The sequence below is a fragment of the Oncorhynchus keta genome, chromosome 13, assembly GCF_023373465.1.
Source record: "Oncorhynchus keta strain PuntledgeMale-10-30-2019 chromosome 13, Oket_V2, whole genome shotgun sequence".
In the NCBI taxonomy this organism is placed as follows: Eukaryota; Metazoa; Chordata; class Actinopteri; order Salmoniformes; family Salmonidae; genus Oncorhynchus; species Oncorhynchus keta.
Window position 1 is genome coordinate 16,579,748 of NC_068433.1, and position 14,728 is coordinate 16,594,475.

The 14,728-nt window shown below is 41.1% G+C and overlaps 1 protein-coding gene across 4 annotated transcripts in view; it reads right to left on the reverse strand.

Annotated features, from left to right (window-relative positions):
* The window catches only part of LOC118391962 (protein phosphatase 3 catalytic subunit alpha), a 134,309-nt gene that overhangs the window by 38,850 nt on the left and 80,731 nt on the right, over positions 1-14,728 (reverse strand). For all 4 annotated transcript variants that reach the window (XM_052459465.1, XM_052459464.1, XM_035783493.2 and 1 more), the window contains exons 3-6: positions 7,784-7,908; positions 6,210-6,321; positions 5,717-5,862; positions 1,658-1,797 (exon numbers count right to left, since the gene is read on the reverse strand). In XM_052459465.1, the coding sequence (XP_052315425.1) occupies positions 1,658-1,797; positions 5,717-5,862; positions 6,210-6,321; positions 7,784-7,908 (523 nt within the window). The remainder of the gene's footprint in view (positions 1-1,657; positions 1,798-5,716; positions 5,863-6,209; positions 6,322-7,783; positions 7,909-14,728) is intronic.

A 14,728-nucleotide genomic window follows, 5' to 3' on the forward strand; every position in this document is an offset into this window, starting at 1 on the left:
CTCGTATCCCCCGTGGACCGGGTTCTACCTAAAACATTATCCATTCAGGCTGCAAAGGCGTCAATTTCCTACTAATGGCAAGAAGGCAGAGAAAATGTGGAAAATACACATACTCCCTTTATGAAACACCATTTGGCTAATGTTACTTCCTGATGTTGTGCCCTGCGTTCAGCCAAGGGTAAACATCAGACTGCTGCAAATGTATTTAGGTACAAAGCGGTCTGCAGGGGATACGAGTGTAAAATGGAAACGACTCAATATCTCCCTCTGCTGGCCTTGGGCTAGGCTAAAGCCAGCTAGCCAGGCTGCCAGCTAGCTACTACTTGCAAGGGAAGGCGACTCTTCCTTGTTTTCACGAAATGAAAAGACCTTTAGAGACCGCTAGTCTTCCTGGGGTCCAAAGAGCAAATATTACGTTTGTACGCTCGTGAAATAGGAGGTTTTTGAAATAGGTATTATGGGTACAGAAAATAAGACTCTGACAAATATGATATATGCAATCTCTTTTCAAATTCTATCAATATACAAATTGTAAGTAATGCCTTGAGAACAACCCTACCCAATCCACTGCCTTCAGTTGGATGGACTGCATTTCTAAGGGGAATCATATCTACAGTCACTAACCCAGGAGAAACATTTGACAGCTTGGGCTGCTTCAGGCTGGCTCTGCCACTAAGCATGCCAGGATCAAATGAGCGTCTGTCCACCTGTAATGACTGGACACTGGAGCACTAAAGCTCACATTTGGAGGAGACTCTGGCCCTGTGCTAATGCACAAGTTCATTACATTCAGGACAGCCTGAGCTCCTGCAGCACTTCCAGTGTTTCCTTTGTATGCTCTGCCTGTGACTGGGCTCCTGAGTGGCGCAGCGGTCTAAGGCACCGCATCTCAGTGCAAGAGGCATCACTACCGTCCCTGGTTTGAAACCAGGCTGTATCACATCTGGCTGAAATTGGGAGTCCCATAGGGTGGTGCACAATTGGACCAGTGTCGTCCAGGTTTGGCCGGGGTAGGCCGTCATTGTAAATACGAATTTGTTCTTAACTGACTTGCCTAGTTAAATAAAGGTTAAATAAAAAATAATTAAATATATGTGTTAAATAAACACTTGCGACAGAGTAATGAGAGAAAAGGCCGTTTCCCTGCGACCATGACAAATGCAGGTTACAAAGCTACTATGATGCAGACAGTAGAAAAGGGGCTGAGGGGCTTCGATGGGGACTGAATGAAGATGAACATTTGCCAGAATAACGTGGGCTGGAAGGATTTGGCAAAGGAAGGTTCATTGATGCTTCAATGACACAAGTTAACTGTATTATTTGGAGGGTTATATTACTGTAGATGCCAGAAGTGTTACACTAGATTAATGTCAAGTCCATTGTATGATACATCAGCAATTTAACAAAGTCAGCAATGGTAACAAAGCAAGATATGGCTATTACAAAAGCCAAGACACACACACACACACACACACACACACACACACACACACACACACACACACACACACACACACACACACACACACACACACACACACACACACACACACTCTTAATAATGTGCACTGTCTCTGTCAACTAAATGACAAATAAATGAATACATTCACAGCCTCTTTTTCACACTACGCAGCTTGTGAAGGAGGTGACGGCCCACCTGTAGAAGTAGGAGCAGCCTCTCACTGTGTTGTGTGTGAAGTGTTCTTGGCTCTTCTCGTTCCCAAAGTCCTCCAGGGGGTCTGACCACAACAGGTCACACATGGGCCCGTACGCAGGGGGCTCTTTGAATCTGTCTAACTACAAAGACAGAGGTACACAGAGTTAGGAGAGACAGGGAGAGACAATGTCAATCAGTCAGGAAAATGTCTTATCTATGCAGAAACGGAGTCAGTTTAACTTCCTCAATAAGTTGGTGTAGTGATACCTACTGTATGGGAAAGGGAAAATGACTTGAAACTAGAGGTCGAACGAATATGATTTTTCAACACCGATACCGATTATTGGAGGACCAAAAAAAGCCGATACCGATTATACCATTTCTATTCCATATACCTTTGACTATTGGATGTTCTTATAGGCACTATATTATTGCCAGTGTAACAGTATAGTTTCTGTCCCTCTCCTCGCCCCTACCTGGGCTTGAACCAGGAACACATCGACAACAGCCACCCTCGAAGCATCTTTACCCATCGCTCCACAAAAGCTGTGGCCCTTGCAGAGCAAGGGGAACAACTACTTCAAGGTCTCAGAGCGAGTGACTTCACCGATTGGTTACACCAGCCAAATATCGGGAGTTGATAGGCTTGAAGGCATAAACAGCTCAATGCTTGAAGCACAGCGAAGAGCTGCTGGCAAACTCACGAAAGTGCTGTTTGAATGAATGCTTACGAGCCTGCTGCTGCCTACCACCGCTCAGTCAGACTGCTCTATCAAATCATAGACTTAATGATAACATAATAACACACAGAAATATGAGCCTTAGGTCATTAATTTGGTCAAATCCGGAAACTATCATTTCAAAAACAAAACATTTATTCTTTCAGTGAAATACGGAACTGTTCCGTATTTTATCTAACGGGTGGCATCCCTAAGTCTAAATATTGCTGTTACATTGCACAACCTTCAATGTTATGTCATTATTATGTATAATTCTGGCAAATTAATTACAGTCTTTGTTAGGAATAAATGGTCTTCACACAGTTCGCAACGAGCCAGGTGGCCCAAACTACTGCATATACCCTGACTGCTTACACAGAACGCAAGAGAAATTACAATTTCCCTAGTTAAAATAAATTCATGTTAGCAGGCAATATTAACTAAATATGCAGGTTTAAAAATATATACTTGTGTATTGATTTTAAAGAAAGGCATTGATGTTTATGGTTAGGTACACATTGGTGTAACGACAGTGCTTTTTTCAAGAAAGCGCTTGTTAAATCATCACCCGTTTGGCAAAGTAGGCTGTGATGAGAAGTCGATTATATGCAATGCAGGACAAGCTAGATAAACTAGTGATTATGTTAAGATTGATTGTTTTTTATAAGATAAGTTTAATGCTAGCTAGCACCTTACCTTGGCTTCTTGCTGCACTCGCGTAACAGGTAGACAGCCTGCCATGCAGTTTGTGGAGTGCAATGTAATCGGCCACAATCGGTGTCCAAAAATGCAGATTACTGATTGTTATGAAAACTTAAAATCAGCCCTAATTAATCGGCAATTCCGATTAATCGGTCGACCTATACTTGAATCGGATCTTGACTTGACAATTAGTCTTGCTACATTGAACTGTGGTTACAGTAAAACTTCAAAAGAGAAATCCCGAGTTTAAAAAAATTGCGAAATAGCGGCACTGCATTTTGGCGGTTTTGCCTTCATCAGAGCATGTTACAGTAAAACTGTTGGTAGGGTCTCACATTTGTGTGTGAAAGAAACCCACAACATGAAATTGGATGGACTGGATGACAATTTGTGCCTTTTATGAGTATGAAACATGAATAGATATTTTCAATCTTGACTATACTAATACTTCCTCCTGGAAAATGGAATGAAAAGCTACAAACTAAAGTGATCATCCAAAAGCTCATGACAGTCATTTCTCAGAGAAAGTATATACCAGCGCTGGAGTAAATTCCATTTAAATTCTAGTCAATTCAGAAAGTAAACCAAATTAAAATCTTTGCAATTTGAGTTGTACGGCACTTTGAGATATCAGCTGATGTACGAAGGGCTATATAAATAAATGTGACTTGATTTGGAGTTGGAAAATCATTGTACTTCCAGAATTGACTGGAATTTAAATGGAATTGAGCCCAAGCCTGGTACAGTATATACTGTAGCATAACGCACACTTCAGTAGTGAAGATTTTATTACAGAGACCATCTGATTGCAGCCACACAATCCAATTGTCGTTATTGAATTTGAGAAAAAGCAGGATCCAACTATTCAAAAGGTTTAATCAGAGGGCCAGATTGCAAATCTCTGTTAGTTTGGGGCATTGTTTGAGAGGGAGGTAGTCCATGTTGTCTTATCAAGGACATCTTTTCTAAATAAATATTTCAAGAGAAATTGTAAAGACTATTTCCTTGAACAGCAAAAAGGAGTACTTAAACAGGTTTTAACGAAGGTCTGTGTAAACCTAATTGATGTGCCTTTCACAGAATAAAATACACTTGAATGAATGTTTGTTACAAGGGAAAATGCATGAGCCTTCTTATACTGAACATCCATTACACTTTAATGAAACATGGACATGACTGGAGTCATGACTGGATTTGAGTTTGCTATTCACAAGAAGCATTGCCTGATGTGAAACATGCCTCGGACAAAAGAGATCTCTGAAGACCTAAGATTAAGAACGGTTGACTTGTATAAAGCTGGAAAAGGTTACAAAAGTATCTCTAAAAGCCTGATGTTCATCAGTCCACGGTAAGACAAATTGTCTATAAATAGAGACAGTTCAGCACTGTTGCTACTCTCCCTAGGAGTGGCCATCCTGCAAAGATGACTGCAAGAGCATAGTGCAGAATGCTCAATGAGGTTAAGAAGAATCTTAGAGTGTCAGCTAAAGATCTCTGGAACATGCTAACATCTCTGTTATGAGTCTATGATAAGTAAAACACTGAATAATAATGGTGTTCATGGGAGGACACCATGGAAAGAGCCACTGCTGTCCAAAAAAAACATTGCTGCACGTCTGAAGTTTGCAAAAGAGCACCTTGTTGTTCCACAGCGCTACTGGTAAAATATTGCGTGGACAGATTAAACTAAAGTTGAGTTGTTTGGGAGGAACACACAACACTATGTGTGGAGAAAAAAGGCACAGCACACCAGCATCAAAACCTCATCCCAACTGTAATGTATGGTGGAGGGAGCATCATGTTTTGGGGCTGCTTTGCTGCCTCAGGGTCTGGACAGCTTGCTATCATCGACGAAAAAAATGAATTCCCAAGTTTATCAAGACATTTTGCAGGAGAATATAAGGCTGTCTGTCCGCCATTTGAAGCTCAACAGAAGTTGGGTGATGCAACTAGACAACAACCCAAAACACAGAAGTAAATCAACAACAGAATGGCTTCAATAGAAGAAAATACTCCTTCTGGAGTGGTCCAGTCAGAGTCCTGAACTCGGCCCGATTTAAAATGCTGTGGCATGACCTTGAGAGCAGTTCACGTCAGACATTCTAAGAATATCGCTGAACTGAAACAGTTTTGTAAAGAGGAATGGTCCAAAATCCTCCTGACCGTTGTGCAGGTCTGATTCGCAACGACAGAAAACATTTGGTTGAGGTTATTGCTGCCAAAGGAGGATCAACAAGTTATTAAATCCAAGGGTTCACATACTTTTCCCACCCTGCACTGTGAATGTTTACACTGTGTGTTCAATAAAGACACGAAAACATATAATTGTTTGTGTTATTAGTTTTAAGCAGACTGTGTTTGTCTATTGTTGTGACTTCGACTTAATTTTATGACCAATTTATGCAAAAATCCAGTTAATTCCAAAGGGTTCACATACTTTTTCTTGCCACTGTACATATGATATATTCATACACTATAGAAACAATACAATATCCCAAGTATCCATGATTTTAAGGGAAAAAGAGGAGATCATTCCGAATGTAGTAGTCTGTGTAAAATGTACCAAAGTCAGCACAAATTAAAAGCATATTGCATTGGGCTTTGTCATGCAAGGAATGTAGTTTGGGAAATCACGTACTTTCCTGATGTCGTCAAGGTTTGAGATTTCTGGGGAAAGTCCTCCGTGTACACACAGGAACTGCTGGTTCATAAGGGCGGCCAGGGGAAGGCAGTCGAAGGCATCCATACACTCATCGTACACCCGCTCCGAATACTTAATTCTACCTGTCAGGGTGGAAATAGGGCGAGGACTGAAGAGTGTTGCCAGGCCAAACACCCCTAGCTCTTACACACTAGGGCAGTGTGCTGGGCCTGGGTCGGAAAGCTCAAACAAAGTGTCAGAAAACATCCAAAAGACATAAAAAAACTAACTCTGCCCTTGGTATTTTGGTTATACTCTAAGCCTGAATCCAACAGCAATAGCCCTGACATATGTAAATACATATCAAGGCGAGAGCAAGAATCTGATTTCATACTATGCCAAGAAGCACATTTCCGCGTGAACATTTGAAAATCAAGCGTCATGTTCAATGTAAAATGCTTCAGAAAGAAAAACTCAAAACCACACTTACATTCCTGCTTAAATGTGAAATACTCTGTTAAATGTCTACATTCGTGGTTCCCACGGAGCAAAAATAGTGTTTTGGGGTATAGGATCTTTAAGGCCCACAAGTACAGCACACACTGGAAGACAATAACAAAGACATAGGAAATGAATTAGCATATTTTCAGAGAACATATACAATACACAATGACTAATAGGAGTCTCAGATGTACGAAAGCAAAAGCATCAACCACTTCCTTCTTTAACTTAAAGGATTATGCAAAACGCATCATACTGTGACACCTTCTGTATTTTGAAAGTTCTACAGTCCATTTGGAAAGTATTCAGACCCCTTGACTTTTTTCCCCACATTTTGTTACATTACAGCCTTATTTAAAATTATATTGTTTTTTCCCTCATCAACATACACACAATACCCCAGTATGACAAAGGAAAAACAGGTTTTAATTTTTTTTTTAATTGGATGGGTATCTCTCTGTACTTTGCTCCGTTCATCTTTCCCTCGATCCTGACTAATCTCCCAGTCCCTGCCTCTCAAAAACATCAATACAGCATGATGCTGTTGGTGCCAGGTATGCTCAAGACGTGAAGCTTGGCATTTAGGCCAAAGAGTTCAATCTTGGCTTCATCATACCAGAGAATCTTGATTCTCATGGTCTGAGAGTCTTTAGGGGCCTTCTGGCAAACCCCAAGCAGGCTGTCATGTGCCTTTTACTGAGGAGTGACTTTCGTCTGGCCACTCTACCATAAAGGCCTGATTGGTGGAGTGCTGCAGAGATGGTTGTCCGTCTGGAAGAGTTCCTCCACAGAGCTCTGTCCGGTTCTTGGTCACCTCCCTGACTTAGGCCCTTCTCCTCCGATTGCTCACTTTGGCCTGATGGCCCGCTCTAGGAAGATTCTTGGTGGTTCCAAGTTTCTTTCATTTAAGAATGATGGAGGCCACTGTGCTCTTGGGGACCTTCAATGCTGCATACATTTTTTGGTACCCTTCCCCAGATCTGTCCTTGACACAATCCTGGCTCAGAGCTCTTTGTACAATTCCTTCGACCTCATGGCTTGGTTTTTGCTCTGACATGCACTGTCAACTGTGGGACCTTATATAGAAACGTGTGTGCCTTTCCAAATTATGTCCAATCAATTGAATTTACCACAGGTGGACTCTAATCAAGTTGGAACATCTCAAGGATGATCAATGGAAACAGGATGCACCTGAGCTCAATTTTGACTCTCATAGCAAAGGGTCTGAATGCTTATGTAAATAAATAAAATAAAATAGTTCTACATTTGCAAAAAAACAAAAAAAAAAAAGTTTCACTTTGTCAGTCTGCAGTATTGTGGGTAGATTGATGCGGATTTGTTTTAATGTAATCCATTTTAGAACAAGGCTGTAACATAACAAAATGTGGAAAATGGGAAGGGGTCTGAATACTTTCCGAATGCACTATATATCTTGAAAACTTGATTGTTGACATGCAAAACACTTTGGGACTGTTTCAACAGTGGACTAATGAAACAAATACCAAAATATTGTTTTTGAGTGGTATTTTCCTTTAATGTTCTTAGAACAGGTGAAACACTTACTTCAATACTGAAATATCCTCTGTCGACGTAGTCGCCCAAGAAAAGGTAGCGTGTGCTAGCCGGTGACCCTCCTACTTCAAACAGTTTCATCAGGTCAAAGAACTGGCCATGGATGTCTCCGCAAACTACAGGAAACACACAGAGGAGGAAATAGTCAGAAACAAACAGACGTCATACATCTCTTGACTTTCACATTCTAAAAAATTTCTTTGTCTTCTTTAAAAGTGCAGTTTTTCTGTGCGGTAAAAAATATGAATATGAATTTTAATATCCATTTCTTATTACACTTTTGTTTGTGGTATCATAATTCATGTACATAGACCCAGGACAAAAAGAGGGCATTGTGACAATTGTTCCTCCTAATACATAAACATCATCATGACATTTATCATGATCATAAACCATCCTCTGAAGCCAAGTGGCACAATAGCTTTTATTTATGGGGGCAATTATGTGTTAATATATACCCAGTTCCAATACACAATGCAACTGCTACTCTCACCTAACAAACAGAAAGGGTTAAACTCAAAGCATATTTTATACAATTTGCCTGGAGAAGTTTTGCAAGTGCGAGGTGTCTTGTGTTTCTGTACTGTATGTCGCCAGCCAATTGAACCTGGGCCAACTGGTACAAAAATGTGTTGTCTCGCCTGCATCCCTCCATAATACATGCATCATGCATAAAACATGTGAACCGAGACACTATGTGTTGTATTACACAGTGAGTTTTGCTTTGCATAAACAATGTAAGCAGGCCCAGGGCGGAATCCCACTCGAGAGACCCTCTGACCAATAACTAGTCTGCACCACAAATCAACATGACCAAACCAACTATTATATTCTACTTTTTGCATCATCTATTAGCAAGTAGGTTTCTATTTTGCTAGGGTGCTGTGATGTGCATTGATATCCCATTGATGTACATTGATATCCCATTATTAGCGTGTACATTGACATCCCATTGTTAGCGAGGTGGTATCATGAGATAACATGAAAAATGTATCAATAAAGCTGTTCAGCCATAGATCCTGTCAAAAAAATTATCAGACTCTGAGTGGCATCTTTAGTAGAATAGAATGTCTCACTATGACATGCTTCACTTCCCTGTGCTTTTTGTTCATAGAACACTACTCACTGAAATCTACGAAAGGAACGTAATTTGTACAGCCTATTATTCTATTGACAAGGAACAACATTCTGCTATTATTATGTTATTATGGAGGAACAAAATGTATCCCAATGCCTGTCTAGATATCAACTCTACAGTGTTGTTGTTGTCCGCAATTGTATGGCAATGTGCTGTATCGAAAATGTACTGTTCTCTCCACTCCCTCTCCTCTTTCATAACAGAGGGACTTTGGCAAATGTCTTTCCTTTGACGTTAGTCACATCCCCACCCCACCTATCCATTAATCACTACATTCAACAACCCAACATGACCCACATTGTGACTGGGCTGACTCAATCCCTCCATGAAATCAGGGATTACCATTTGCCACTCAGTGAAATAGGATCGGTTTTCCCATTGCCCCTCTGACCCCGTTCACCACTGCTCCCGGAGAGCCAAGGAGCCACAGCCCACAGTGCCTTCAGACATTTGTCACCCGCTGGCCACACACTGTAATCGCTGGTACTGTGATTAAAGAACCCAGACCAGTCCTACCTAGTCCTAGTCATTTTTTTGCAATGCAGTTACCTGTGTTGAATGTCATATCCAGCTGCAAGTCAGAACCTTCATGACCAGCCAATCATAGTTTATATTATTATACAATGAATTCCCTGATTGATTTGATCAAAACATGTTTTTTGTTTTATTCTGAGTGTGTGTGCTATTCACAAATATTGGTAGATAATTCCCTCTCCATTTTTCTAACCTTACATTTCAGTGAGAAAATGTTCAACAACATTAACATTCATGTTAACAATTGATACACTGATACTCAGTAGCAAAAGATAACGTCAGCCAACTACTCTGGCTCAAACACAGTTGCTAAAGCACTGATAGGCCCACTAATTTGGTCCCTGGCAATGAATATCAACACCATCCTTTGCAAACGCTATCCACTTATTTGTTTACATGTGTCTTTAAGCCTGTATCTAATGACAGAGAGTAAACTCGTAGCAATATCTTGAAGACAGTTCCAATTATCATATGTTGGATGACTGCATTGGAAAGTAATTAGCTCGAGTTACAAGCCCCTCGAGACACGGGGAAGAGAAGAGAGAATCTGTTCTCCGCATATGCATTGTAAACTCTCATTTTGTCTTTGAAGAATCCCACTCTTTTCAAATGGTTTAATTCCTGGATTTACACTTAGCTTTGGACTCAAAGGGTTCTCATTTCTAATGTGCCCCCTTCCCCTCCCAAAATCAACTGTTGATTGGGTCACACTTTATTTGGATAGTCCGGATAGTCCACCTGCAGATCTACAGATGGTCGTACAATCAACAAACTATCTGTTGATAAGCAACTGCTTGCTAAAGTTACATTTAGAGTTAGAATAAGGGTTAGGGTTATAATTCAGTTTAGGATAAGGATTAAGGTTAGGGTTAAAGCTAGGGTTAGTAGATAGTTAAGTTGAAATGTTACTGATAGTCTATAGAGCATCTACAGGTGGACTATCCAAATAAAGTGTTACTTTACGTTGTTTCAAATGATATTCCATTCAAATAGTCTATTCATGCTGTCTGAGAAGCAACTCATTGTGCAAAGTGGATGTTCATTCTCACTTACTACAAAAAAATGTGGATATTTGTAAGGAATTATAGAAAGTAAAAATCCCTCTCATTCATAGCTTATTGGTCTTTGGGGGGGGGGTTTCAGCCAGCACGGTACAGACTATGATCACCATTATATTGCATTCTCTAACCTACAGGACTATTGTAAGCAACAGAATAACTGTAAATCAATGCAAGCAAAGTCTATATGATGAACTTGCGATAGCACATACTGAAGTCTCAAAACCATGTCTGGTGAATTACTGGTTAGTTTCTGGTCAATGAAGAATGAATGTACACCAGAACCAAACCAGCCAGGTCCCCTGTGATACAAGTCAGTATTCGAGGTCCATGTCTGAGGACTTTGGTGAATGACGTGGAAACTGGCCACTAGGGGCAAGAGTGAGCGCTGTTACCTTCAAGTAGGTTTCTATTTTGCTAGGGTGCTGTGGATGTGGATGGGCGTAAGCGTTGGCAAGGGTTGCATGTTCGAATCCAGCGATAGAACATTTGTATTTGTTAAGATTTCGCAGTTAATGCCTAAACTCCACCTTAAACTAGAAGTCGACCGATTAATCGGAATGGCCGATTAATTAGGGCCGATTTCAAGTTTTCATAACAATCAGAAATCGGTATTTTTGGGCGCCGATTTGCTGATTAAAAAAAAATATATATATATATTTTTTATACCTTTATTTAACTAGGCAAGTCAGTTAAGAACACATTCTTATTTTCAATGACGGCCTAGGAATGGTGGGTTAACTGCCTCGTTTAGGGGCAGAACGACAGATTTTCACCTTGTCAGCTTGGGGGATCCAATCTTGCAACATTACAGTTAACGAGTCCAACGCAATAACGACCTGCCTCTCTCTTGTTGCACTCCACAAGGAGATTGCCTGTTACGCGAATGCAGTAAACCAAGGTAAGTTTCTAGCTATCATTAAACTTATCTTATAAAAAACAATCAATCATAATCACTAGTTAACTACACATGGTTGATGATATTACTAGATTTTATCTAGCGTGTCCTGCGTTGCATATAATCTGACTGAGCATACACGCATCTGACTGAGCGGTGGTAGGCAGAAGCAGGCACGTAAACATTCATTCAAACAGCACTTTCGTGCGTTTTGCCAGCAGCTCTTCGTTGTGCGTCAAGCATTGCGCTGTTTATGACTTCAAGCCTATCAACTCCCGAGATGAGGCTGGTGTAACCGAAGTAAAATGGCTAGCTAGTTAGCACGCTAACTCTTACCTGGGAATATTGAAGACTCATGTTAAAAGGAACCATCAGCTTTCATATGTTCTCATGTTCTGAGCAAGGAACTGAAACGTTAGCTTTCTTACATAGCATATATTGCACTTTTAATTTCTTCTCAAACACTTTGTTTTTGCATTATTTAAACCAAATTGAACATGTTTCATTATTTTCTTGAGGCTAAATTGATTTTATTGATGTATTATATTAAGTTAAAATAAGTGTTCATTCAGTATTGTTGTAATTGTCATTATTACAAATATATATTTTAAAAATCGGCCGATTAATCGGCATCAGCTTTTTGGGTCCGCCAATAGTCGGTATCGGCGTTGAAAAATCATAATCGGTCGACCTCTACCGTAAACACTTTTGCCATTTCGAAGAACATCCAAATTTGATGTTTGAGAAAGATGGATGAACAACTAATTCTGACATGAGACTTTGAGACCTAGTTGCAGAAAATATTGTTCTATCAAAAAAGCTGGGATACATTCTATTCAAATGTCTTATTCAACATCACACTGTTACAAGACATAACATGAGAATAACAAGCAATCCAAGAACACAAGGAACATGATGAAGCAACAAACGGTTCCACTAAACGCTCCAGCCCTAGGGATGTGCTCTCTCTCGCTCTGTGTGTGGGTGGATCTGGACAAAACCCACCTTTGTGTTTCTCTGTGATAACGCCATGGTGACAGAAGTGGCCGTGGGGTCACACTGGAATAGAGCGACCTAGGGGTCAAGAAGACGATATGATGTATGGCCAGCCAAGCCAGGCCATGGTGAGTTCTAATCAGCTGTGCACACTAGACACACTGGATAGTAGGCAGTAAGGCCGTATTCATATCAGATACAATGCTTTCCTCTGGGCTTTGTTATAACACAGCACACACGTGCAGGCAAGCACATACAGACGCATGCACGGACACAGGCAATCCCCAGTCACGACAAGGCCCACATAAGATGAGCAGGTGGGAGTACATTATCTCAAGTGAGATAGATTTTGTTCTCGCCATCCATCGCCCCGCGCTACTGTGCGAGACTGATCAAAACCATATCGCCAGTCAGGCGGCAGCAGCTAGTATGTGTGGGTGGCTGACTTACACAAGCCAGCTCTGCTCGATAACCTACACAGGCCACTCCAGAGGCAAGCTCATTGAGTTGGTGAGATCTGCCGAGTTCAAGCCCGGAGTGAAATAGTAGTCCATATAGGAGTGCAGCTTGCAAATCTGTTCAGTATTCATATGTTGTATGTGACAGACCGGGATGTGAAGGTCTGGTAGATGAAGGCTCTTTTCTCTCATTGGTTGTAAAAGTTAAGTCATTAGTGCAGTGTGTTTCTGGAAAAGCAAAACGTAGCTACAGGTTGTTCTGAATGGTACAGCAGTGAGCTGTGTCGGGAGCAGTTTGGGCCTGATGGACACAACCAGGAAGTGTGTGAGAGTCGCCCAAGACACATCACATAGACAGAAGAGATGAGAGAATGAGGTGCAGAATGAATGAGTGAGTGAGTGAGTGAGAAACAATGGCTTCTTTTCAACAGAAAATCTGGCCTTGTGAGGCACTCAGTGTGTGTGTGTGTGTGTGTGTGTGTGTGTGTGTGTGTGTGTGTGTGTGTGTGTGTGTGTGTGTGTGTGTATCATTGCCGTAGAACAGGACTGTTGAGTAGGAGAGGGGTGGGTGTAGGAGTGTCTCGTGTTAACTCCTACCCCCTGACTCTACAGGCTGATTCACAACCAACACACCACCAAGCCTTTTCTCAACTCGCCATTCTACTTCACAACCAATCACATACAACTGATTTCAGGCTCCAGGCTTTTTTCTTTACTATCGAATGAGAGGTATGGCTTGCATGCTATCCGCAGAGAATGAGATAGGGACCACACATACAGCATTATGGAGCTATCAAGCATATTCTATGAGAACAATCAAAAAAACACAATCATAGAATGACATAATTAAAAAGGAACAACCACAATGACATGATGACACCAACTTGTGTGGTATGACAAAAGTAACGTTCTCAACTGGTCTGCTACCACTGTGATTTAAAGTGGAACTGACAAAATATGACACCTTCATAGAATGTTTGGGAATGACGTATAGTAAGGCATTTGTGAAAATTCTATAGCAACAGCTGGAAAGCTTCAGTGCGTTAGGTCAATGAATAGACACTGCAGTAAATAAAACCAAATAAAAACATCTGTCCTGTCTAGGACTGGAGTCTGCGCAGACCGGTACGGCAGAGCAAATCAGCTATAGTTGGCCTATACGCACATAAGCCACACATGGGCCTGCCATCATTCACTTTTAACTGGACTGTTTGTTTACAGGCAGCAGCGCGACTTTAGAGCATGAGAACGCATTCGCCCAAAAAAATACACCGTAAATGGATTTCTGCAAATATGTAAATACCACGGGAGTCCACTTACATTTGGGAACTTCACAATCCTATTGATCAAACAACCATGAAAAGGTAGGCTTTCTTCCCCTCAGTTGCCAATGCACATCATCAACAACTAATGCTAGCCAGAGCGGGATGAGCTAAAATCTAATGAGGGAACATTAGATAAACCCTCTCAAACTTTTTCAACTAGTTGGCAGTCAACATTTCACCGATAAACAATGGGGAATCGTAGCCTGCACGTCCTTCTGCAGCTTGCCTGCCAATGCATGTTGTCCCAACCCTCGTTTTGACAATTGAATGATAAGTTGCCATTCCCATTTGATTGACAACTAAGAGATATGCTAACTGGATAACAGTCGTCCAAGTTCAGCATAGCTAGCTAGCAAAGCGATTCACATTTATTGCTAGCTACCCAAATGAAACCGGCAGCATCTCTAGCTGTAGCCGATGGAAAACGATATGAGGGAAAACTAGGTCACTCACCCACTCCTCCAATGACATGACATCCTCCCAGCAGCTAGCTAACGGTAGGCTCCTTGTTTTTAGTTTGCTAAATAAA